General features: G+C 41.3%; 2 protein-coding genes across 2 annotated transcripts in view; one reads left to right on the top strand and one right to left on the bottom strand.

Annotated features, from left to right (window-relative positions):
- Positions 1-26,520, bottom strand: part of LOC131680464 (mitogen-activated protein kinase kinase kinase 7) — a 102,808-nt gene that overhangs the window by 7,703 nt on the left and 68,585 nt on the right. The window lies entirely within an intron of this gene.
- On the top strand, positions 4,172-4,781 carry LOC131680470 (uncharacterized). The gene is made up of 2 exons (XM_058961184.1): positions 4,172-4,183; positions 4,247-4,781. Exons 1-2 carry the CDS (start codon positions 4,172-4,174, stop codon positions 4,601-4,603), a joined length of 369 nt encoding a protein of 122 aa, XP_058817167.1. The 3' UTR covers positions 4,604-4,781.

Below are 26,520 nucleotides of genomic sequence, written 5' to 3' on the forward strand. Positions count from 1 at the left end.
TTCATTTATGAAGAGAACAAACTCTTTGTTATCTTCCCCGCCAATCCGAATGAATCTTTAAAGGTTGATCGCTGTGTGCCGGTTGTGTTTTTCGCTCCCCGTATAAGCTGAATTTAATACGAAACGTTTACCTTTCCCGTTTATAAAAAGTGTCGAATTACAGCAATTACTGCGCAAGAAGTATATCCTGTGATTATCAACGTGCATTACGAACGCAATTCTACGATATTTTGCAAAACTGTGTGATTTATTTCAACCACCGAGGTGCCATTGTTCGTCTGATCGAAGCGTCGTTATTGTTATTTTCCTGTACAGAATGGTGTGCGAAGTGTGTGATACGGCGATCGATTGCAAAGTTGATATTATTACTGTGTGCCAGGGAAGCTGTTGTAAACGATTTCATGCTCAATGTGTCGGATTGAACGAGGCTAACATCAATGCACTCACCAAGAATATTATCTGGTTATGCGATAAGTGTTTGGAAACATTTATTGAAACTGTCGCTACCTCGCTGACTGAGTCGTCAGAGCCGAACCCATCTTTGAACAACATCGAATATGAGGTGGCTGACATGAAATCAAAAATCGACGAAATTCAAAAGACATTATCTCAACTATTGCCACAGAAGCCTCCATGTCCATTTAATTCTACCCCGCTTTCGTCTGTAGATTCACCGAACGAATCGAAGAATGCAAATCGGCTTGATTCACCAACTGGCAATGCACATCGAAGTGATATGGAGTTCTCCTTGTTCCTGTCGAATATAGAACCACACGTTACCGAAAGCGAAGTGAGTGCCTTAGTTTCACAGTGTCTTGGACTCAATTCAAATGACACAATTGACATCAAAAAACTTGTTCCCGGCTGGAAGTCTGTCGATGATATTGACTATGCGTCGTTTAGGATAGGGCTTGATGGAAAGTGGAAGCCACTAGCCCTGCAGGCGACGACTTGGCCTCAAAATGTCCGCTATCGTGAATTTGTCAACCGGAACAACACGACGTGGAAACCTGGATGTTGAACAACACATTACCGACCATTGAAGATTTTGGTTATCTTGTTTATTTAGAATTATTAATGTTTATTTGCAAATGCAACAATGTGATAAGTGTTATATTTTTGTCTTGTAAGAAATTTATTGTTATATTTTTGTCCTGTATGAAATGTTAATTTTGTAACTGTAAATAGTATAAGGAGCCACCATTGGGGTCAAGGGGCCTGTTGGTGTAAATAAATAAATATCAAAATATCAAAGTTCAATGTGGAGAAAACGCGAGAAAACCGTGTGGACCAGTGAGTGACAATCACCACGACCACATTCGTATATGGTCAAGGCTCCGAAAATGGCAACCACAGGCGAAATTTTTTTATCAAATTTTGCTTGAAACTGTTTGTTTTTCGTATGCATATAACCACTAATATTAAAAAATATGAATGGAGATCCCAGAAAAAAATTCCATGTCTGTCATTTATAAAAGTTTGTTGATGCTACTTGCATGATCTGAAAATGACTAAAAGACCGTAAGAAGATAAAAAGGTAAACAAAATCCATATTTGCAACTTTTTGCTTGCAACCACATTTGTCCATCGTAGTCTAATTTAAATTTGATGATATTGCTTGAAAAATTCAGATGAATATGGATTATTGCGTATTTTCAGTTGTGAAGTAATGGAAACCAAATAACTTGTAACGTGACAGATCAAAAATTCGAAAAAGTTTTGTGAACCACACCAACAGCATGCATACAATGTCTAACCTGCATTTTTTCTTACTACTTTGAGTCTACTTTTTGAAACTGTATTGTATACACCTTAAAGTTTTATTCATTGTTGAGAAAACACAGTTGATCTTATATAACGTGACATATGTTTTCTGCTGTAAAGGAATTCCATCAAGTTTGATTCAATTACGTCAAGACACCATTCTTTGTTTCTGATGAAACCTTTTACGTTGCATCTATATAGGAGACTACGTATTTTGCAATATTAAACAAACAATTTTTATTCAAGAGTAATATTCAAAAAGGGCGTATGAGATCTTGATGCACTACTTTCAATATATATTGTTCGAAAATCCCCATTTGTGCAGCAAACTATATGATATCGAGTTCTAGGGAATTAATTCTTTTGTGTAAATATTTTTTGGCAAAATCTTTCAAAAAAAAAAAAAACAAGACAATGTTAAAAAATACAACCAAAAAGTTTAAAAAAACAAATATATTGTTTAAAAAAAGCAAAAAAAAATACAATTAAAGAAAAACAATGATTTTTTTTGTTGACGAAAGCCTAAAAACTGAAGAAACTGGAATTGCTCTATTAGGTAATTATTAGTAAGAAACCATTTTTAACTTCAAGTATTCTTCCAAATTTCTTAGTATTTGCCAGTCATAAATTTCATATACAATATTAATACTAAATATCATTTCGAAGCAAAATGCTCTTAAGAAAAATGTTCCGAAATATTTTGATTTTTTTTCAATATCTAGTAGTGAAAATAAGCCCTTTTAATAAATTACTCACAAATACCAACCGCAAAAAACATAACGCGTTTAAAATTTAATTGCAAATAAAAAAACTTTAAAACATAATTGCATCGTAGAGAAAATAACAATAAAAAGCTTTGACATATTTCAAAAATTCTTTTAATTTCGAATTTTTATTCAATTTTTTTTTTTGAATAATTTAGTTACAGAATGTATTTCGAAATGGTTTTTCAATTCAAAATGCTCATGAAAAGTTATCCTTCAGAATGCAGATGTTTTTAAGTTATTTTAGATTTTCTTTCGACATAATATGTTATTTCGTGATATTACGACCTTTTCAAAAGTTATTCACGTTTGTTCATCAAAACCAATATGTTTTTCAAATTAAACATGAAATTTCCCGTTAATACTCAGTTCCTAGATTAAGGATGATTTGTGTACCATTGTCTTGATATCCTTGCTTCAATCAAAATGCAGAACTGTAACGTGACAGATTCTGCTTGTAACGTGACAGAGCATTGAGAGTACTCCATAAGATCGAAAACAAAGTTTTTCTTCAGGAAAACTATATTTCAAACTTCAAACTTGTTTTCTAAGCTTCAACTTAAAACTGTGTTCATGCAAATTTGGGGGCCAACGGAACAGACGTTTTCTCTTTAGTCGGGCATCCTCCAAACTAACTGCGAAAATTGTGTAACGTGACAGACGTATCAAAATGACAATAAAGTGAAAACGGTTCATGATAGAAAAAAACTTTCTGTAGAAAAAATGTGCGGCTTAGTGACATTAATAATGTGCATTTGTAATAGAATCTGGTTTTATCGTTTTTGCTGACTTATCTTATGAAATATGCGTAAAAATGTAACGTGACAGACAGAAGCCTTGACCATATCTGTATTGCGATCCAATACGTTTTGAACTATACCTTTTGAAATTCTTTTTGTTGGGTTCTAAAATTTTTGTTATAGGGTAGAAGTATCATTCTTCGCCCCCTCCCCAATTTTCGCCCCCCTGGTAGAACAATTACAAATAATTCTATCTGCTTTACGATTTGAACTGTTTTTTTCGACAAATATTTAAAACCAAACTAAGACGATTAAAATGTGCAAACTGCATTCATGTAAACACACATATTTCATAACGTATCTTTAATCGCAAATAGAGTCATATCTGTAGAGCACTATTTTTCCTGAAAACTAAAAATGGTGATGATTTTTCATCGCTGGGAAAAATATATAGATTTCATGATTGAGCGTTAAAATACTTAATAGTAATGATTTTGAGCATTACAGGAATACTTGTCAACGAACATCAGTTATTAATAGCTTTATTTAACTAAGTTTGAACAATTTTGAAAAGTGGCGAAAATTAACGCAAATTGAAACTCAATTCTAATCTTCGCCTCTGGCGAAATCCCTTATAGCATTCTTTTCTCTCTATTGGTTTCTATCTTCGCCCCTGTTCCACAGTGCGTTCAACAATCAAAACAAACTGCTAGTGTGTCAGGATTTCCTAACGAAAGTCAATCTTTGAAAAATACATACATTAGAAATGATACTGCCAGAAAATCATGGTTTCAGTGTTGACACTTGTCGTATCTCTCTTTACATACACTCTGCTAATTACTAACGATAAAAACACAAAAACAAATTTAACTTTAGTTCGGAATTTGCGTACCATTTTAACAAATGGATATTAAGGTGAGCTTGGGATATTAGGATCTTCGTTTCAATTAGTGATTTATTATTTTAATTATCTTTTAGAGACCCGCAAAGTATGGCAAAAATTATACACCGGCGGTGCTGTCCACCGCTTTGGCCAAGGTTCAAAATCATGAGATGAGCATCAAAAAGGCTGCGAAATATTTCGGAATTCCGCGTTCAACTATTCGCTCTCGCATTTTAAAGAAAAATCAAGATCAGATCCGTGCTGGCCCGGACACTAATTTACTAATGGAGGAGGAAAATGAGTTAGAGGCGTGGATTATTGACATGCAGAATCGAGGGTATCCTATTACAAAAAACTGGCTGCTGGATAGCGTAAAGCAGTTTATGGATGCAACACCGCGAAAGAACCGATTTGTAAATAACAGACCTGGTAAGTGTACTTATAGATTTTAAAGTTGGTTTTGTTTTCATTGCCATATTTCATCTTTGTAGGACGGACATGGCTGCAGTTATTTTTGAAACGTCATCCAAAAATCACTCTACGAACTCCAGAATTCGTAACCAGTGCAAGCGCAAAGGTATCCTCTTCCGACATTATAACGTGGTTCCAAACAATCGAAGCTTATTTAACATCACAAGACTGTCTCGATATTCTGCAGGATCCGAGCAGGATTATAAATGGCGATGAAACGTCTTTCCAGCTAAATCCGTAAAGCAAGAAGGTGTTTGCTTTACGGGGCAGCCATAATGTAAGCGATATAGAAAGATCTCCCAGTAAAGTAAATATCACCACAATGTTCTCCTTTTTTGCATCTGGCGAGACGATTCCGCCAACCATAGTCTACGCATATAAAACCATTCCAAAGTCGGTGGTTGACTCTGTTCCATCCAAATGGGGCATTGCAAAATCTGACAATGGATGGATGACTACCAATGTATTTCGCGATTACATAAGGAACGTCCTGAACCCACATCGGGAACGGAATCGTGTAAAGAAACCTGTGATTTTTATAACTGACGGACACAGTAGTCACATAAACATTCATACGTCTGAAATGTGCCGTAATTTGGGAATCATATTGATTGCGTTGTATCCCAACGTCACTAGAATCATGCAGCCTGCAGATGTTGCTGCATTCAAACCGCTGAAAACCGGATGGGCAAAAACAGTGGAGCGATTTCGACGGGATAACCCAAATGCTGCAGTAACAACCCACAACTTTGCCTCAGTTCTCCAAGATTGCTTGCGTGACTCTTTGACAGTAAAATCTATTAAGAATGGCTTTAAGGCTTCAGGGCTGTTCCCGTGGAATTACAGTGCAATCAACTTCGATAAGTGTTTGGGTAAACCTGCTGCTGCATCGAACCACAGGGTAGAAACTCCGGAGATTCAAGAACTGATCGATGTTGGAAGTGAGCTGCAAAATGCAAAACGGACGCTACAAATGTGTGCGGAATATATCGGCAGCGCGAGAATACAGAAGTTTAAAAGTGATTTCGTGTGATGCGCGAACGACGATGAACTGGCTCTTTTTAACATTTACACCCTTTTACAATTGAACCATCCGGACATTGTAACACCGGTTGCGGAAAAAAACTAATGAAGACGAGACTTTCTGCAGCTTCCATTATAGTTCAGTTACGGAACTAACACTTGTACCTACTGATGTTCAAGATCAAAAGAGCAGTTTTACATACGAAGCAAATGTTTTTCCAAAGCAGAATGAGGAAGAAACTTCGGCCGAAGTAATTTCGGAACCACCTGTAAGACCTTTAAAAGATTTTCTTAAGGTGCCACCCACGCCAAAATGATCAGCTCAGCGGGAATATAAATCGAAGCGATATCATGTTCTGACATCTGATGAGTTCATCGAAGAGTTTAAACAGAAAGAAAAGGATAAAAACCGCTTAGAGGAAGAGAAACGCCAAAGGAGAATTGCTAGAGAAGAGCGCAAGATGGCTGTTGAATTGGTTAAAACGGAGAAGGCTAAGTTGAAAGCAGAACAGAAAATACAGAAAAAAAATCGAGAAAAACTTCAAAAGGGAAAACAAAAATCATGATTTGAATTTGCTGGATTTATGGAAACTTTAAATGAACCGATATGCGATGAATTCAATAATAATACGCAATATCAATGAATGTTCGGATCTGTTTCATTTATTTTACCAATACTTGTACTAATAAATATGTTTTGAATTCAGTAGCATGATGTATTCACTTAGGAATTTATATAAGACACTCTAAAATATTGATTGGGTTTACTTTTGAAAATCAGAATCTCAATTCTACACGCACAAAAATTTCTTTAATATTTGATTGTTGAAAATATAAGCTGGATATGTCTAATCTTTCCTCTATTACCTATTCTGTAATATTGTGGCATGATAGAATTCATGAAACTATGCTTTAGAGCATGGGGGCGAAATATTAGTGCAAGAGGGGGGCGAAGATCAAATTTGGGGGACGAAAATTGAAACACATCTTGATTCAGAATATTGTAATTTTTTCGATAATTGAATGTTTTAAATTACTTTTAATCATGATTATCGGATATTATATGATGCTTGATAAGAATGATAAAATCGAATTAGTTGTAGCAGTTCAACATTGTTGAAATTTCGCGCTTTTTTTGAAAACAAACGTTTTAGGGGGGCGAACTATAGTATATTTACCCTAGTTTATATAATTCGATTTTTTGGATCTAATATGATTGATTTATAATACTTTAATCATCAGACCCTATTGTTGAATCATATATTCATTGTTTTTTGTAGCTTTCAAATAAACCCCAATTGTGTTTTTGCCTTTCTCATACAAAGAAAGGCTATGCAATCACTGTAAAAATCGACTTTTTAACCGAGCCCCGGAGGGCCGAGTGTCATACACCATTCGATTCAGTTCGTCGAGATCGGCAAATGTCTTTGTGTGTGTATGTATGTGTATGTGTGTGTGTATGTGTGTGTGTCATTTAAACTCACACAATTTTCTCAGAGATGGCTGAACCGATTTTCGCAAACTTAGTTTCATCTGAAAGGTATAACGCTCCCATAAGCTGCTATTGAATTTTTAGGTGATCCGACTTCCGGTTCCGGAGTTATGGGTTGAAGAGTGCGGTCACACAGCAAATTCCCGTATAAACTGGTACTACTATGATGTTAAAATGATGCAAAACATATTAAAATTGATGTAACATTACTCTAGTTTGCGGGTCTGGATCACTAATGATCAATTAAAGCAGCTTTGACCACATTGGCCACCTATGACGCCCCCGGGGAACCCGCCAAGTTCCTAAGCTAATATCACACCTATTCCCCAACGAATTCTCTTCCGATTTTTACAAACTTGATTTCAAATGAAAGATACAGTAATACCATTGATTGCTGCTGAATTTAATTCGGTTCTGACTCTTGCTTCCGGAGTTACAGGGGTGTTAGTAAGGATACACTGGAATTTCCCATATAAATCGGTACAATCGTAATACCTCAGAGGCTAAAAACTATTGAAATGGTCACCAAATAACTTCTAATCGCAGATCTAGATCACTGATTGCCAATCAAACATTCATTGAATATATTGTCCACTATCGACGATTCTGGAAGTCCGTAATTTCGGGCATATTCCACAATTAAAGTCACATCGGTTCTTCGATGATGACTGAACCGATTTTCTCAAACCAAGTCTCAAATGGAAAGAAAAATATTCAGTTGAGTATTGCGTCACCGCCTTGCCCTTACACCACCCTCCTTCATCACCCCCCTCCCCTTGGACCACCCTCACGCCCGCATTTCCTTCATCCACCCCGTATACCGAAATAAGATGAAGAATTTCTGACGCATCCTCCACTACCACTATACTAACCCCCCATTCCCTCCACTTTCAAACCCATTCCACCAACATTTCAAAATATAATCACATGAAGATAACATTGAACTCATGCTGATTAAGCTTATTAAATATAACTCTTTTGCCTTTTTCATATAGAAAGGTTATGCAATTGCTCCAAAAACCGACTTTCCAACCGAGGCCCGGAGAGCCGAGTCTCATATAACATTGGACTCAGTTCGCCGAGATCGCAAAATATCTGTGTGTATGTATGTGTGTGTATGTGCGGATTTGTTAACAAAATGTTCACATCGGTTTCTCGGAGATGGCTGAACCGATTTTTACAAACTAAGATTCAAATGAAAGGTATAATATTCCCATAGGTTGCTATTGAATTTCATTTTCCACCGACATCTTGTTCCGGATTACGAGTTGAAGAGTATGGTTACAAAACAAAATTTGTTGATTTGTCCACATCGGTTTCACGGAATTTTCTGAACCGATTTTGACAAACTTGATTTTAAATGAAAGGTCCATCAGCTGCTGTTGAATTTTGTGTGGATCCGAGTTCTGGTTCCTGAATTACAGGGTGATACGTACGATCACGCAGCAAATCCCGATTCTAACGTATTCTGCGATGAATGTAAAAAGGTGATTTTTTTTCCAAAATGTAAACACAACTGTTGAATTTGTAGATCTAGGTCACCAACAGTCATTCAAAGTCTGTTTGGCCACACTGACCACCATCGACGGATCCGGAAGCATCCAAATTCAGAATAACGGTTATATTGGTTTGTTGAAAATGGCTAGACCGATTTGATAAACTTAGTCTCAAATGAAATTTGTGGCGCCCCGGAAACTGATATTAAATTCCATCTCCATCCGACTTCCAGCTCCGGAGTTACGGGTTGTGGAGTGCGATCACATAGAAAACTCCGATTCAAACCGATACCGCGATGAATGCAAAAAAGTGCTCTTATTTACTTACCAAGTGTAACAAGAATGAAAGACATTTCCGTAATGTTATATTGTACGAACCAGCTATTAAATCATAGTTTGGAGAAATGAGAAAGGCACAATTGCACCTCTAGGTGGATTAAAACAGGTTTTTACTGATACAGTTAACCTAACTTTTCTTGATAATTCACTAGTACTGTGTACATGGACTTCGAGTTCATTTGTGACGTCACCGAAGTCAATATCGCCTTGATCTATTCTATATTATTCCTCAGTGAAGAAATATGTAGGTAAAAACTATTTTTCTCCAATAAGGACAAAATTGTTTAAAACCATCTTTGTACGTGTAGAAGAGCATAAAACCTATAACAAAATTAGTTATGGAATTTTTCTTCCGACTTCGTCTCATAAGAACCCGACAGTTAGTGGAACTAGCGTTAAACCGGCTCTAACTTAGTTCTGTCCCTAAGTTAGTGTCCGATTCTGATGAGTCGAAGTCGAAACGCAAATTCCATAACTAATCGCCTTGATGTCAGAAGTAGTTACAGGAAATTTTATGAGCATTTTGAGAAACCTATTCTTCTGGATCTCCATCACGAATATCTAAACTAACAAAATTTTAAATAACTTAAAAATCACATTCTAGAAAAAAAAAATTTATGAGAATTTTGAAATTTTTAAGTATTTCTTGTGGGATTCTCGTAACCATAACACAAAAAAAATCAAATTTTGATGCAATGGATGTACCTCAGATCATTTTCAAGTTACTTTTAATGCTATTCAAAAGCTCCATTTTTCAAAATAAACGGCTACATAACTACAGTGCCATTAGAAACCTTATTTACGGCTACCATGCAATCAAAACGCTTATTATTGACAGGTATCATTTTAATAGTCTTTTGAATGTTAATTTACAACAAACATGAAAAATGCCATTTTACAGCCAAAAGCATCTTAAATTTTAGTTTTTTTTTGTTGGATTTACTAATACTATCTGCGAAGAAGTTCATTGTACACATCTCGTCATTGTTAGTTTCATTCCAGCGGTAATGCGCTGGTATGCCATCCAGATGGTATATATCTGATTGAGAGAAAGATATTTCAATTCAATAACTATTGTTCTTCGAATAGGAACATTTCATCTGTTTTCCTCATTTTGTCACTTGTTAAATCATCCATCGTAAAGAGCAGGATCGGGATATTCACAAAACAATGCGTCCGATGAAAAAGTAAGCTTATAAGTAATGCAACATTCGAATCATTACGGTTGTTGAGATGGTTTACTAAATTCCATTCCTCTAGTAATATTACGTCTAATTTTTGTCTGAACTACTGGTATCGAGATGAGTTGAAGCATCTAATCCCATGTTAGCTATTTTTTTGAAGTTTGGCTTTCTTAAATAAATAAAACTTCGACACAGCATAGCTACATATTACATAAATTACAATAATGGTTCGCATAAATTGCTTTCAGTATTTTTTGATAATTGCTATATTAACCCAGGAATTCGATCCGTGGGTCAGTGGGTCAGTGGGTCTGCATTCAATCCCAGTCTAAAGATGAAAAATCGATTTATTCGCGTCTTCCTTCGGAAGAGAAGTCAAGCTATTGATACCGGTCCATGTGTTGGTTGATAGGCCGATATCTATTGTCCAGATGGTGAAGTCATCTCTTTGGCGACAGTGATAGATACTCAGTGCGTACAAAAGCCGACGGAAAATAAATACGAACAAAAAACGGGGTTTGAATTGATGTTAACAGACATAAAATCAACAAAGAAAAAAATATGGAAATCCAGCATCTGGAACAACCACTAATATAATACGAAAAGTTGTCAAGGAACGCTTTGAAACATAAGAATTATAGCTAATGAAAAATGCGAACAATTTAAAAATGTGAACCTTTTGTAAATAATTAACCCAATTCGAACACAATAAAAAACCTACTGTATACTATCCAGCAGCTCTGCAGGCTGCTGGAGGTGCTAGTGGAAAGCACGGTCGCCGTGACGCTATCACACATGTTGCTGCAATGTTTTGGAGGGTTTCGGACACACGGTGGGTTTCGAGTTGCTTCCGCTGGGTTGGCTTCCACGTGTTGAGATCAGTCTTTTCGAATTTCGGATGATAACGGAACGAGGGCTAGTCGTCGTAGAGCATCACCGTGCTAACGCACCACACAAACACACATACACCGGCACACCACTGAAGAAGGGCTACGACGACGCGTGCAGCTCATTTCGATCCATCACTCACTGCCGATCGCCGTAAGTTCTCGAATTGCAAAACTAGCACTGAATTTCTTCATTTCTTACATAATTTTCGGTCTGGGTAACAAGTGCACATTAACGAAAACAAATTTATTTATTTTCGTTTATGCTGCTTTTCGCTTCCGTATGAAGCAGAGTTTTTCCTGGCTTTCTTCTCAAAGCCGTTTTAGAGCGTGGTTAAAGTGACGATTTTAGGCAGATATTTTTAGCCGATGAAAAGGAAAAACGATAGGTTTTTGGCTCGTACATAACATTTTCCACTGTTTAGATGCTTCTCGGAAAATTCTTCGACACTATTTTCGGTTTGGACCTTTCCAATGCCAAATTCGATGAATTGGTTCGTTACAAGCTACTTTCGCGAGACGGTTTTTCTGGTCCCGATTTATGAGCCTCGATTTTTTTTCTCTTTTTGGTTTTGGAACTTTGTGTCCGTCGGGTGACGTAGTTTTCGCCGATTTCGCGCTTTTTCCCCCGCAAAGTCTGCGGTCTGTCGGTTGTGATGGGAAACTGCCCGATCGTTCGCTGTACTACTGCGTTAGCCAGGATCGATGACTAAGACGAAACACACACAAACACCATTCCGCTGGGTGATATACTTCGTGTAACCGCGAATGATGGATGACTGCGAGAGTGATGAGATTGCCGCGAAGAAGCGATTTTATTTATTTTTTTTTTGATCTTTAGATGGAATGATCGTGGCCGCGCTTGACTCAATGTTGATCCGAACAGGCCGTCTCGCCGACTGACGTACGCTGCTTCGTATACACACCCGAGAGCGGTTTTGTGTGAGTGGGAAAGCGGAAAATTGCGTATCCCTTTCGAGAGCCGCACGCTCTCTGGGCGATTCTGTTTACTGAGCAGAGGGAGATTTCTCGCCGTTCGGCGAAAACAAAGAGGGATTGGGTGGAACAAATAGCCGTGGCTTGGTTTTATGGCGGATGTTTTTTTTACCTTCGTAACATTGTTTCTAAGTTTATTGCAATTCATGTCTATTGGCGAACGGAAAGTTTGCAACTTTCTGGTGTATATGAATGGATTTTTTAAAAATTTTCTACAAGTTGATTTCAAATTGATATAATTTTTTCTCATATTAATCACACCACGGTGTATTTATTAGAACAATTTTATGCAAAAAAAATCAGCATCTCTGAAACTTCGGAATATGAAAGAATGGGCTTTCCCCTTTCATTTGAAACTAAGATCAAAATAATCCGTCGGGGGGTCTAGAGCAACTTTTTTTTTTGAAGTTTTTTTCGTAACGAGATAGGTTTTACTACTGGAGCTAGTTCATATTCCTGTCCCTAGATGGTGCTTTATACATTCGAACAACACTAACAGTGAGAATTTGATAGAAAACTTAATTGTCTACAAGTTTGTTGACCACTAAAAATTGATCTGAAATTATCCGAAAAAGTTGCTTAAGATTTTAACAAAGTTATATCTAAGATAGTTTCACACGAGGCCTAGTGGTTTGGAAATATGTTTTCTCGCACTTATTACATTACCAAAAAAGAATTAATATAATAGGCTTAGTGGCATGAAAATATTAGACGGGATTCATTACGTTGACAATTCTAATTGACCTTCTGAAAATTAGGATGTTTGACAGAGTCAGAAAACTATTTGTGCTTTTGGTTTGCAATCTTTCCCGATAGTTTCGAAGGAACTACCATTCATCGGAAGGTATTGCTTGGCTACAAGGGTTTGCTTACATTTATGTTTTAGAAAGGACCATACGTCTTATAATTTAGTTTATGATCGCTTAAGTCAGCTATTATAATTCTGATCAAGACGAAATGTTGGGACACACCGTTTCTAATTTAACGCAAACCACAGCAGTAACTGTCCAAATTATTGTTTAGCGTGAAACGATTTATTCAAATTTTCTCCGCATAGCATATTGTGACAGTTGGATTTTACGGCTATTTCCTATCAATTATGCGAGATATCGTTACTAAATTGATCCTAGATTATGCGAAATATATTACTTTTGAAAACAAAATATGATATGAGTACAACAAAAACCTTATATACATAGAAGTCCTCGAATATATCCCAAAAAAATTATCTTGATCCAAAGACTCGAAGTTTTTTGTTAACTGTTTGTCACATTGAGTTAATAGTTAATGGTGCGTTAAAAGTTTCATTGAGTTTGTTCGAATATAAAGGTTGAAGTTCAGGACAAGTGAATTTTATACGAAGATGCCAACGGAGGGAGATTCATGTAAGAATAGTTATCAGTCATCCCTGAGAACAATCGAAAAAATGAAAAAGAAGGCATACATCATAGCAAAAGCTGTTTCTGCGGGAGGAATCACTTACCATCATGAACAAGAATATTAATATCATACTAGTTTTGTTAATCTAAGACTTTTCATCTCAAACATATTAATGGTGCCCTGTATCAGGGAATTATAATTTTCAGCTGAAAGATGAGACTTTCCAAGCTCTCCAATTCCGCTGAATCCACTGTTGAACTAAACACAACTATTTGGCAAATAAAAAAAGATCTTGTGAATTGACAAACAACTAGGACTTCTGTGAAGCTAACTTAGACTTAGAATTCGTTAAAATATTGAACAACTTATCTGAAAAATTTCAAATCGGTTTTTAGTTGGTAACAAAGTTGTAGACAATTAAATAATCTATCAGATTCTCACTTTTAGTGTTGCTCGAATGTCTACAGCACCATCTAGGGGCAGAAATATGAACTAGTTCCATTGTAAAATCTATGTTTTCACGAAAAAAAAACTTCAAAATAAAAAGTTGCTCTAGACCCCCCGACGGATTATTTTGATCTTAGTTTCAAATGAAAGGGGAAAGCCCATTCTTTCAAATCCTGAAGTTTCAGAGATGCTGAATTTTTTTGCATAAAGTTGTTAAAAAAAGACACCGTGCACACGTCATTGATCATTGAATCAGAGTTTATCAGGTTGCATATATTTTCTTTACCGTTTCCTTTTAATTGCCATTGCTTTACAATCATAGTGTTGGTTCATCAGATTGTAAGCGGATTTTAAATTTTTAAGAAAACATGTTTAAAACCGTTTGAAGAAATTCGAACAATTGAAAAAGTTTCAGGTGTCGGTACCAAGGCAAATATGACTGAGCGAACCTGATATTGACGACCTAGTATGAAATTTGGTAAGAAGAATATTTCAAAAGTATTCTCTGAAAATTCCAAACAAATCGGGCAATTATTTATAGAAATAAATAACTTTGAACGGGACCTTCAAAATCAGTATCAAGAATATCTCAAGAACCGTTCAAGTTATCGCCACTCATTTTTTGTTTAAAAGTTGATTAAATGATCTAGTGTTTGATCCATCAGTTTTGCGAATTTTCTTTTGTTTGAACAAGAGCAAATTCTAGTGGGTTCAAACATCATGCAACTCCATAAAAATTCCATGAACATGGTCCGCTCCAAATATGGTTTGTAAATGGGATCTTCCGGACCATGGTGATGGACATTATGGGCTTTTCGTTTGATCGGGCAACGGGCTTGGTTCTCGGAAGGGCTCCCAGTCAGAATCACTGACTACAATTACAAACGAGACGGATTGTGATATTAAGTGTACGATGCATATTGTAGGGCGTAGGAACTTTACAATCGCGTGAGAAAGAGCGTTCGTTTGTTCGCGCTTGAGACCGCGTTCATCAGATTATAATTGCTCTAGCATTCACTAAATCATCAGGGCGTTTTTGTGTTCGCGAAATCTTGGGCGTAGTTGTGCGTGGATGATCGCGATTGCATGTTCGGCTTTGTGTATCATCGCGAAGCGCTCAAGCATTTGTATGTTACCGTGTTCGATCGCGTGGGCGTTTGTATGTCACGTGTATGTGTATGAATTTGAATTTATAACCGTGTGGCCTTTCGCCTATTTGTATTCTTCATCGATCGCGCGGACCGTTAATCTGATAGTTAATTTTCAATCTACGGTTCAGATGCTAGAAGAGAGTGAGCTCCCCCATATTACTAGAGTTCGTATTCATGTCGCTATGGAACGTGCTGTCTAGTGAATATGAGCGCCATTTTATATTGGTCCAACTAAAGGCATAGAACTAGGCTTCTATGCTCGAGGTTTGGGGCCAAAGGGCGCGCACGATCTGCGATCGTGTGGGAATTGGTGTTTGTACAATCGTAGTAAAGATCGCGTTTATAAATTCGTAAGCTCCAACAGGTTAAAATAATCACCGAGGCGTTTTTATGTTGGTGAAATTGTGGGATGTACAGTAGGGCACCTATAAGAATGGTCATCGTAAATTATCTAAACGAGCTCACCGCAAAAGCTAGAGCACCCCAAGACCCCACGTAAAACCCGAGCCCAATCGGACACGATCAAGGGGCACAGCAAAGCGGACAAATCTAATACGCAGTACGTACCTCCACGCCAAATAGACTAGAATTGCATAAAACGTCCAATTCTGGTGCCATCTCTAAGAGAATCTATCTCCTGAAAACAACTCCTCCTCCACCAAGAAATCTCATCATTTACACCTCCAACCTCAGGTCCCACTCTTACCCAAAAAATGTTCCAGCCCCAAAAATTCGACCCATAAACACAATATCCCCTTTGGAATGAGATCGGATACCAATGTCCCATGCACACTAAGGACAGATTGCCACCATTCTAGACCCGTCCGACACCCAATTGCCGTTGCCAGCAGGGATGTTGTACGGGTCTGATAGGAGGGCGACATCTGTCCTCGACTCCGAGACCGACTGCCACAGCAGCTGTTGGGCTGCTGCACAATGGTTAAAATTTAGCTGTGTGACGTTCACGGCTTCTTCTTATTTACCTCACCGAAGGGACACGAAGGTCCGCCCATAGCATGATTACGAGCTTGCTTCTTAGCGGTGCAGATAAGGCACTTGTGCGCCTTAGTGTAACCCCGCTCCTTATGCCCCTCCTCGCCGCAGCGACGACATAGTTTGCTCCTGTCTATGCCCTTGCACTCGTAGGATTTGTGGCCGGACTCAAGGCACCGATAGCACCTATCCACTGAAGGCGTCTGGGGTATGTTAATTGGGCATACCGACCAGCCGATCTTCAGCTTACCTTTCTCGGTTACCATTTTGGCATCCGCCTTCAGTAGCCTGAGGTAGGCTACTTGGGTGCCAGAGGGTCCCACTCTAAAACGCACAGAGGCCCGCTCGATTATCACGTCGCATTGCTCCTTGACGGCTGCGACGACATCTTCTGCGGTGGTGAACTCGTCCAGATGCTTGCACTGGAGAGTCATTTCCGCCCCTAGCGACCTGACCTGGGCGCCTTCACCAAGGACCTCCTGGGCCAAGGCCTTGTACACCGCACTAGATTGTGCGCCTCGCTTCAGCACCAGAAGCATTTCTCCTGTGTTGGTGCGTCTCACGCTACGCACATCTTGCCCAAGGGCTTTCGGCCGCCTACATCGACTTTAGGACGACGGCGTATTTGTCCTTGTCTGTTTTCAACCACAAGGCCTCGCCTCTGTCCTTGGCCTTTTTCACGGGCCGCGGTACCTCCGGTGTCGGTGCCGGCTTCTTCTTGGTCACCAGCGTCCAGGGGTTTGCGCCCCCCTGCCCCGGTTGCGCCGGGTTGCTGGTACCACCGCTCTGCCCAGCGAGGTCACTCTCGCCCTCGCTTACCTCGGCCAAACGGCGTTTGGCCTTAACGGTTGCACGCCGTGTAGTGTCGGTTTTTGCACCCTCGCCTGGCGACTTCCTAAGGCGCTTCGCGTTCGACGCCGTCTTGCGATTGCCCTTGCCTTTTCCCTTCGAGGGGAACTCGGCCGCCGCTTCGAGCGACATGGCTGCTCCATAGAAGGTGAAGGCCACTGTCTGAGTACCTGTATCGGCCTTCTCTCTTCCCTCCCTCTTGGAGGCCACTGTCTGGGTTTCTCTGTCGGACTTCTCCCGACATTCCACCCTCTTGGCGTAAGCCTGCTGTTCCTGTCTTGCGACACGAACAGCTTTCCGGAGCACCACGAGGCTCTGCTTCAACTCCTTGCTTATATTTTGCTTTGCGCTAGTGAACTCGATTATTGAATCGAGCTGCTCCTCCACTTTGCGCATCGCGGATAGTGGCCCGTCCAGTGCGTTGGTAGGGCTATTTCCTACCACTGCTGGGGGGTCACCGGTGCTATCAGATGCAGCACTCGTCGCTCCACTACTCTCCCCACGGGGGGGAGACCTCGCCAAACCACCTCTAGCAAAGGGGTTTGGCACCTCCGTTTGTTTATTGTTGTTTTTATTTTTGTTCATCTCCATTTTAGTACCCACGAGTTGCGCGAGAATAAATGTCCGCCACGCCAGAGCTCCGCTGTAACGTGGTAAGGGACGCTTACTGTGGGGGTTGCCCAGGTACCCCAGAGGCTCCGTTAACGATCGAGCATCTTTTTCATCCCCTGGATCACTCATCCCTCGGCACGGGTCGCTTCACACCTTGGAATTGGGGTTATGACCTATCTTGCTTTACGTGGTGACCGCGGCCCAGATCATCACAACCATCCTCCTTCACCAGGGCTTTGGACCTGTAGCTCTGGTTCTCAATAGTTCCATGTACGTATATTATTACAGACATGATACAATTGAGATCCGTCATTCGCTAGCGGAGTTTTACGGCCATGCCTTTTTTTTACAATGGAGAAGACCTTTACGTCCTAGCCCAGTACACGTGCTATTGGTAGGGTCCAATCTACCACACGGGGTGCACTGGGGGCGTGTCGGGCTCGAATGGTGACCAGCCATTAATACCGACTAAACTCCATTGGGCTCCGCCATCATTCCTCCCAGGAACTACCTCTCGGTATTACTTCTGGGGGGATGGCTGTACTAAATGTACTCATTCACTCTCACTCACGCGTTCATACGTCCTGTATGAGGTTTACTTGGGTGCTCTCTCAATCGCACTTTGATTCACTCTCAAACACTCCCACATGAGGCTGACTTTTGTGCTCACCTTTTTCGTTCCTTGCGAGGCTGACTTGTGTGCTCACCTTACTCATTCCTTGCTAGGCTTACTTTTGTGCTCGCCCCACCCATACCATGTGAGGCTGACTTGGGTGCTCACCCTATCACCTGATGCACTCTCAATCGTGCCACTCTATTGTACCTTTGTCACTCCCCCTGGCATCCCATGTGGGACATTTTTCTTAGGCCCCACTTCTGACATACCATGCGAGGCTGACTTGTGTGCTCACCTTTTTCATTCCTTGCTAGGCTGACTTTTGTGCTAGACTCTACCATACCATGTGAGGCTGACTTTTGTGCTCACCCTTAACATGCCGTGTGAGACTGACTTGGATGCTCACCCTTTCACTCCTCTGCCACGCCATGAGGTATCGATAGCTAAGTCCCAACATACTACGCTACGACCCTCCCGTCTTGGCATGAGGCAGTCCACTTATACGCCTATACACTCACTCTTCTGTCTTGCTTCGGGGTGGCTGGGATTACCCCTTACGCGGTTGCCATTCGCTGCGCAAAACCTGCCTCGGCATGAACAGACCATTCACTCCCTTTTTTTTCGCTTGGCCTTTTTCGCTCCAGCTAACCAATCACTAGTCAACCGTGCCCGTCGTCTGTTGCTCGGTTCGCCAGATTACCTGTAGCCTACTGGCAATCTGGGTGGTAGCAGCCGAGACTGCGTTCCACTTCTCCACCGATTGACACATCCGCTGAATAAGGGTATCAGGGGTTGTGTCCCAGCCACAGACGTCAAGCATTGCTCTTCTTTCGACGTCGAACCGATGACATACGAACAGTATGTGTTCGGCAGCTTCGTCTACACCTGGGCAGTCCGGGCAGACTGGGACCTCCGCGTGCCCGAACCTGTAGAGGTACTGTCGGAAACAGCCATGGCCTGACAGGAGATGTGTCAGGTGGAAGTGAACTTCCCCATGGGATCTTCCCACCCAGCTCGATATGCTAGGTATCAGCCGGTGGGTCCACCTACCTTTCGAGGAGTTGTCCCACTCACGCTGCCATCTGGCGACCGAGATCACCCTGGTGCGCTCGCGGGCTCCCCTATTTCCACGTAGCTCGAAGCACTCCTCATCTTCCCGAATGACCAGCCCGACTGGCATCATGCTCGCTATCACGCAGGATGCATCGTGTGATACCGTGCGGTAGGCAGATATCACTCTGAGGCACATCCCGCGGTAGGTGCTCTCCAGTTTCTGTAGGTAACTGGTTACCCTCAGTGCTCTTGACCATGACGGGCCGCCATACCTGTGGATAGATACGGCAACGCCTACCAGTAACCTACGTCTACTGGCGCACACCTTTGAGCTGTTGGACATCATTCTCGATAGAGCCGCAACAGCAGTCGACGCTCTCTTGCATGCATAGTCGACATTGCTGCCGAAGGTCAGCTTGTCGTCTATAATGACTCCGAGAGACTTCAGACTTCGCTGTGAAGTGATCGCGACTTCTCCCACATGGATAACTGCATGTTGTGCCGACTTGCGGTTGTTGACGATAACTACCTCCGTCTTATGATGAGCGAGCTCATCCATTCCTCCACCGTGCTAATCGCGTGTTTTGCGGTTAGTTCTACCTCAGAAATTGACTCCCCGTAGACCTCCAAGGTTACGTCGTCGGCAAAGCCGACGATCTTGACCCCAGGAGGGAACTTCAGTCTCAGAACCCCGTCATACATGAGGTTCCATAGCACCGGGCCTAGGATCGAGCCCTGTGGGACTCCGGCGGTAATCGGAACCCTTTTCTGACCGGCATCGGTCTCGTATAGCAGTACGCGGTTTTGGAAGTAACTTTCCAGGATCCGGTACAGACCCACCGGTAGGCTAAGCCGGTGTAACGAGAGCGCGATGGCATCCCAGCTTGCGCTGTTGAATGCGTTCTTCACGTCAAGTGTCACTAACGCACAGTATCGAATACCTCGCCTTTTTCGTTGGATCGCTATCTCGGCAGTTTTTATCACTGAGTTGAGAGCGTCCACTGTGGACTTACCCTTCCGAAAGCCAAACTGGTTGCTTGACAGACCGTCCGTACCTTCCGCGTACGGGGTTAGCCTGTTGAGGATGATCCTCTTAAGCAGTTTGCCAGTCGTGTCGATCAGACAGATTGGTCTGTACGCCGATGGGTCGCCTGACGGCTTCCCGGGCTTCGGCAACAGCACCAATTTCTGCCTTTTCCATCTATCGGGGAAACGGCACTCGTCAAGGCATCTCTGCATAGCTAGCCTGAACATGTTCGGGTTCGCTATGATCGCTGCCTTGAGAGCGCTGTTTGAAACACCATCCGACCATGGAGCCCAAACTCCACACAGCCCCTCCCCCGCACGGTCTTGAGTCTTTGTTCGGATCACCAAGAGTTTGTTCGTTTATTTTGGTACTTTAACCTTTGAGGTCATTCACCTGTAAAATAAAAATAATTACACAAAGATTATAGTTAGTAACTATATCATTTTTATATGCGAATTTGCTCGCCTATACTGGGAGCCGGTTGGTGTCTGATGGTCTGGGACTTCGGGAAACCTCTGTACAACCGGATTCGTCAGTGGCAGAGGGCCCCCGGTTGGGAGGTTGCAGCCGGGTATCCTGACCGAGAAGACCGTTCCGGTATGGCGGTGGGGTGTCCGATTCTTATGTCGAATGTTGTTGTGTAGCGCTATGGGTGACTTCTCCAGCGCCGCGGATGACTCCTCCGCGATTTCGAGGGGATGTGGCGGGGATTCCGCCTTCGCTTGTTTTGATGTTTTTGGTCACTTGTATTGTGGCCTTGTTGGGTCATGGGTGCCTTCTGCAGCGCCGGAAGCTAGTGTGGCAGTGGTGGTTCTCGGTTTAAATGGTATCGAAGTGACCGGCGTCCTTTATGAAGTTTAGGACGGAATCGTTGGACACTGCGTCGCGAATTGAGAGTGGAATGACGTGGCTTACCCGGAGGTTCTAGAGCTGCAAATAGTTGGAGAGGAGATGTTCCACTATTTTTTGGGTCCCGCATGTGGTGCAGGTGGAGGGTGGTACGTTGGAGAATTACATACGCGTACGAAGTTTTGGAATGCTCGGTACTCAGTCTGAAAAAGACCCCTGGCGGACATTCCATTTAACGTGGAGTCCCTTAATTTTCTGCAGGTGGCACGGGGATGCCCGCCAGTGACCGATGAATTTGTTGTTGAGGGTTTCAGTAAAATGCCAAATGATGTCCGACCCTTCCTTTTTGAAGGTCCTTCTGGCTCTCCAACCGAGAGCTACCAGGGACTCTGCTTCAGCGTGCCCCTGTATACCGCAGTATTCGGGGATTTAACCAAGAAGACGAGGGGCGCACAGTGAGCACGGTGGATTGACCAGATAGAGGACGACCTGCGGACTCTTCGAAGACTGCGGGGCTGGCGACAAGCAGCAATGGACCTAGTGGAGTGGAGACGGCTTCTGCATACAGCAAGAGGCAACAAGGCTCTAGCCTGAACGGTAAGGTAAGTCGGGGATCCAACAAAATGTGGTGAGGGGATCGGTATCGATTTCGAAGGGGTGTCGGGACCGGTCGCTCTCGAACGCGTGGAGTACCGATTGCAGTGTCTTCTGGGTTTTAGGAAAAGGTCAGGGCGATGACTGCGGCTTCGGTTGAAACTATCGAATACTCTGCCGGAAGACGGAGAGATGAGCCTGTTCCGACGTTGCTGACTCCGACGCCTACTTCGCTATCCTTTCTCGATCCGTCCGAATCAATGCGGGTATGGTTCGAGGAGCGTCGCTGCACGAGTTGCTTGTGGCTTGTCCGCGCAATTTCGGGGTCTCCTCCAGCTCGTAGGGTCTGTGACAAGGATATTTTATTGTGGGGAAGATGAGCATTCCAAGGACGGGGCCATATCCGGCGCAGACGGGCGAGTGGGGATAGGGCGGATCCTGCGAATTCCGCGTGTACTCTCGATCTGTTTTTATCGTCACCTTCGTATGTACTTTCGAGGACGCTCAGTGTACGCCGGAGTGTTACTAGGGCGATTATCCAGCGGAAAGGTAGGATGCTGGCCTCTACGCAAGCGCTTTTCTCTGCTGTGCTAGTTAGTAATTTTTACGCGGTCCGGATGGACCCGTGGTAGAGCGCAGCCAGAATGTGATTTATCCCTACCATGTTTTTCTTCATTCATCTCGATTCCATAATATCCAGCTATGAACCAGTGCTTCGCTTATTTTGAGTGTGAATGGGACTCATATGGTTTGTAGCAGTTCTTTTGCGGTTGGCGCATTCGGTCTTCAGCCTCCGAAAGTGGAGGACGACAAAGGTTTTTCGGTTCAGTTCGGTTCCAAACATATTCGTGGTAGGCTGTTGAAGAATCGGCTATTTGGCTCGATGGAATGTAGAGCAGAGGTGGGTGTAAAAGCTTTTAGTGTTGGAAAGCCGGAAGCCAACTGAGGTTGTCCAGTTGGAGATGGCGTTGTCTGCGGTTTGTAGCTTGACGCGGGCTCGGCCCTTGGACCTTCCCGTTCCAACCAGTACAATGTCGCCGGCGTAGACGAAGATGAATATATACTCTTGGGGAGGGTGGTGAATATGGAATGCATGCTGAGGAAAGTAATGACCGCCAGACGGATCCCTGGCGTACTATGTCCTCCTAGGTGAATGTTCCGGATTCGTTGCTATCGATTCCGACATGGAATCGGCGGTTTTGGAAGAAACGCTGTATGTATAGGCCGAGGTTGCCTCGGATACCCTAGCGGTCCAGCTGCCGTAGTATGCCCTCTCGCCATATGATGTTGTATGCCTTGTCAAAATAAAGAGCGGCCTTGTCGATGTGCAGGCCGTCCCTTTTGGCCTGGTGTATGGTTTCCCCCAGAGATGCCAGGTAGGACCTAGTGCCCTTGCCTTTATGGAAGGCGTGTCCATCAGCTGGCGTTGTTTGAGTATTGGGGTTAGCCTTCTCTTTACTATTTGCCAATGTAGGGGAGAAAGCCGGTGGGCCGGAAATCTGTTGCCGTGCGAGTCCCTTGAATCCTATTGGGTATCGGGACCACCAGGGCCGTTTGCAACGAATTCGTTAGGCTCCCTCTCAGATTCGGTTGTAGAACTGAAGGAATGCTCTTTTTCCGGATGGTGCCTGGTTCCTTAGCAGCGGATATCCGATGTTGTCGATCCCGGTGACTTTTCCTAGCCTCTGAATGAGGGTGTCGGTGAGCTCTGTTCCTAAGAAGAGCTGGTTCCACTCTGGCGACTAATCGGGGGAGACTGTCACAGGGCGCCCTCCAGTAGGTTTTAAAATAAACCTGGAACTCCGGGCAGAGTGAAGCGGTTGCGGAGAACGAGGAGTAGTATCGTCCTAGTTAGTCGGTGATCTCGCGGGGTTCTAAGCTTGCGACGCCTCCGATATCCAGCGAGAGAACCCGGTGTTGCGCCTCTTTCCACTGAGTGCATTTAAACGTGTCGCCAGATTTCTTTGGTGGACGAGTCTGAATGAATTTCGTCTATGAGTGAGTTCCAGCTTCCCGATTTGGCCTCAGCGATGGTTTTCCGTGCGTAACGACGCGCTGACGGAAGTGGTTGAAACGGGAGGCCCAGTTAGGATTGTCGGTCGGCGTTTTTCGGATGCTCGTCGGCGGTTTTTAATGGAGTTTGCGACTTCGGACCACCAAGGATGTCCAACTAACGACTGACACATGTTAGTAGTGTAAATTCACTTTTTCACCTGTTCTGAATTTAATTGCAAATGGTCTCACTAGCGGATGACCGACAAAAAGCGGTCCAAATAAAAAGTGTCCAGCCAGCGAATCCCAACTGTGTCACTTATGATGGCCACTTTCGTTGATGATCTGGTCCACGTGGATTGGGAAATTCTTCAAAACTTTATTGATTTCAGGTCCCTGTTGAAGTGGTCTCCTAAATACCACTAGTTTTAACGAGTTGGAAAAACTTTCGTCCATAGAAAATTTGTTCAAGCAATGAACAACAGTGACAATCAAATGCGACTTTTAATGGTGCTTGTTTTTGTTATAGATACTGAACTTTTAGTTCCTTCCACTGTATGCCACCGCACCACCAATTCGAGGTTCCACTGTCGGTTGGACCAGCAGGACTGAACACCCAAGTGAACTAATTGAGTTCTACAAGATGACGACACGAATGAACTCATAATGAATGAAGTTCATATTTGACAATTCTCGGTGGTTTGTTTACTTTGTCAGATGCGTGAGTGCGAGCGCAACGGTTGCTCATCTGTTACATTCGAACTCACGTAACTTCTATGTAAACAAACCACCGAGAATTGTCAAAAGAAGTTCATCCGGCTCGTTTTGTGGGGTTATGTCGGTTGGTGTAAAACCTAATAACGAAAACCTCTTGTAGTGGCAGCCTCGTCGCCAAACAGAGAGTAGAGACTAAAGAGACTAATACATGCAACAAACAAACACCAAACATCACACTGCGGCAGCGTTGCCATAGTTGCGGATTTTTCCGCAATATTGCGGATTTTCCACAATTTGAAATAGAGTGGTGGATTTTTCATGAATGAATCAAATGGTTGGCCTCATTTTTTGAATTTTAAATTGCATGTTTAATCACAATACGTACATTATATTGTTTTAATAAATTAAATTATGCAATAATTGGCGTACAGGGATGTAATCGACTTTCACATATAGGGGAACTTGAGGAGACTTGACCAGGTTTTCAGCCAAACCTGCATAACTCTCTAAAAAAGTTTTCAATCCTTCAAAACTCATTGAGATATGATGTTAAAATGTATTGTGCGTGTTCAAAATTTTTTTGCAGAATTTTTTTTTAAATTATTTTTGCAAAAGTTATAAAAAAATTTCTGTGAACTTTTTTTCTGGTCAACTGCGGAAAGATTTGACCAAGGCCTGGGGAGACTTGACCAAGAAAATATTGAAAAATCAGGACAAAAAATAAAGACATAAAACATACTGAAATCCTTTTTTTCCATATTGTCCAGATCCTTAGGTAGAAGTAAAAAATATAAAAGGGTCGCGTTCCATAAATTTCGATTTTTAAATGTTTTTTTAAAGGTTTTTCTTACGTTGCATGTTCACGCGTTACGAAATTATCCATATTACTGCTAACTTTGATTACTAACACTAAAAGATATAGAATGATATTTTAGGTGGGATTTTTGTGTGACGTGATTGACATTAATAGTAGGTACTACAGCATAGAAAATATCAGAAATTTGGTATCTTTCATCAGTTTATTGCCACTTGGTCAAGTCTCCCCATAAAATCTTGGTCAAATCCTCCCAACATTGGTTCTTACGTTCAATGTCGTGCAAATTTTAGTAATAATAATTCCACTGTTCCGATTAATGTAAAATCGTTTCGCCATTTCATAAGTAATAAGATGTGATATAAGTACTTTGAAAGTAATTTTTAGTCGAGTAGATATAGGGGCTACACAAAGCTTGACAAAAAATTACATCATTTAACTTAAATTAATTAATTACGGAATATTTTCTATAAGAAAAGGAAACCCTTTTTTTTCTTCCCTCCAAACTTTTAAAATGACCTTCCATTTAAAACTTTTAAAATAACCAAGTATAAAAATATTTTTGAAATTTTTTTAAGAACCTGATAAAATATGTTCCCCTACTCACTAAACTCAGCTAGGAAATTTCCGGAACGAGTAACAATTGATTTCGAAACGGCAAAGTAAATTTTGGTTGCTGAATTTCAGCGAAATAGTTTCCGAGTTTCAGCAACCATTGAGATCTCAATAGAAATACATTAAGTGTTGAAGTTCGACAAAAAATACTATAAACTGAGATTGTTTCGTCGATCTCGCTTTTCTCGTTGTTTCAACTATTCGCTAAGTATTATTTTGAATTGTTAAGCATTCAAATTTAAAAACGCTATAGTTTTAAAACTTTAGCAATTTCAAAGTCTATAATTTTGAAAGAATAATGCTTTAAAATCAAATTTATGAATAATTATTTTGTTTGTTTTTAATTTATAAATATTTTTCTTTTTGATTTTCAAATTATTAAATTTCAAAATTCTTGGATTCCTTAATTTTTATATTCTCGATTTTTTAATTTTGAGAAGAAATTGAACTTTAAAATCTTTAAATTTTAAAGTTTTTAATGTTTAATCCTTTAAACCTTATGTTTTAAATTTTTTAACTCCCAAATACTGATATATATTTTGTATCATAAAATTTTAAATTAACAAATCTTCAAATTTTAAAATTCATGAACTTTCAACTGTTTAACTTATTGAATTCTCAAATATATCTATTTTTGAATTTTCAAATTTTAACCATAATATTTTTAAATTTTTATGCATTTAAATTTTGCAAATAAATTGTGAATTTCTAAATTTCCAATTAAACCTAAAAAAAATTTAATGTCTTAATTTTTAATTAGATTTCTATATCC

Source organism: Topomyia yanbarensis, chromosome 1 (genome assembly GCF_030247195.1).
Source record: "Topomyia yanbarensis strain Yona2022 chromosome 1, ASM3024719v1, whole genome shotgun sequence".
In the NCBI taxonomy this organism is placed as follows: domain Eukaryota; kingdom Metazoa; phylum Arthropoda; class Insecta; order Diptera; family Culicidae; genus Topomyia; species Topomyia yanbarensis.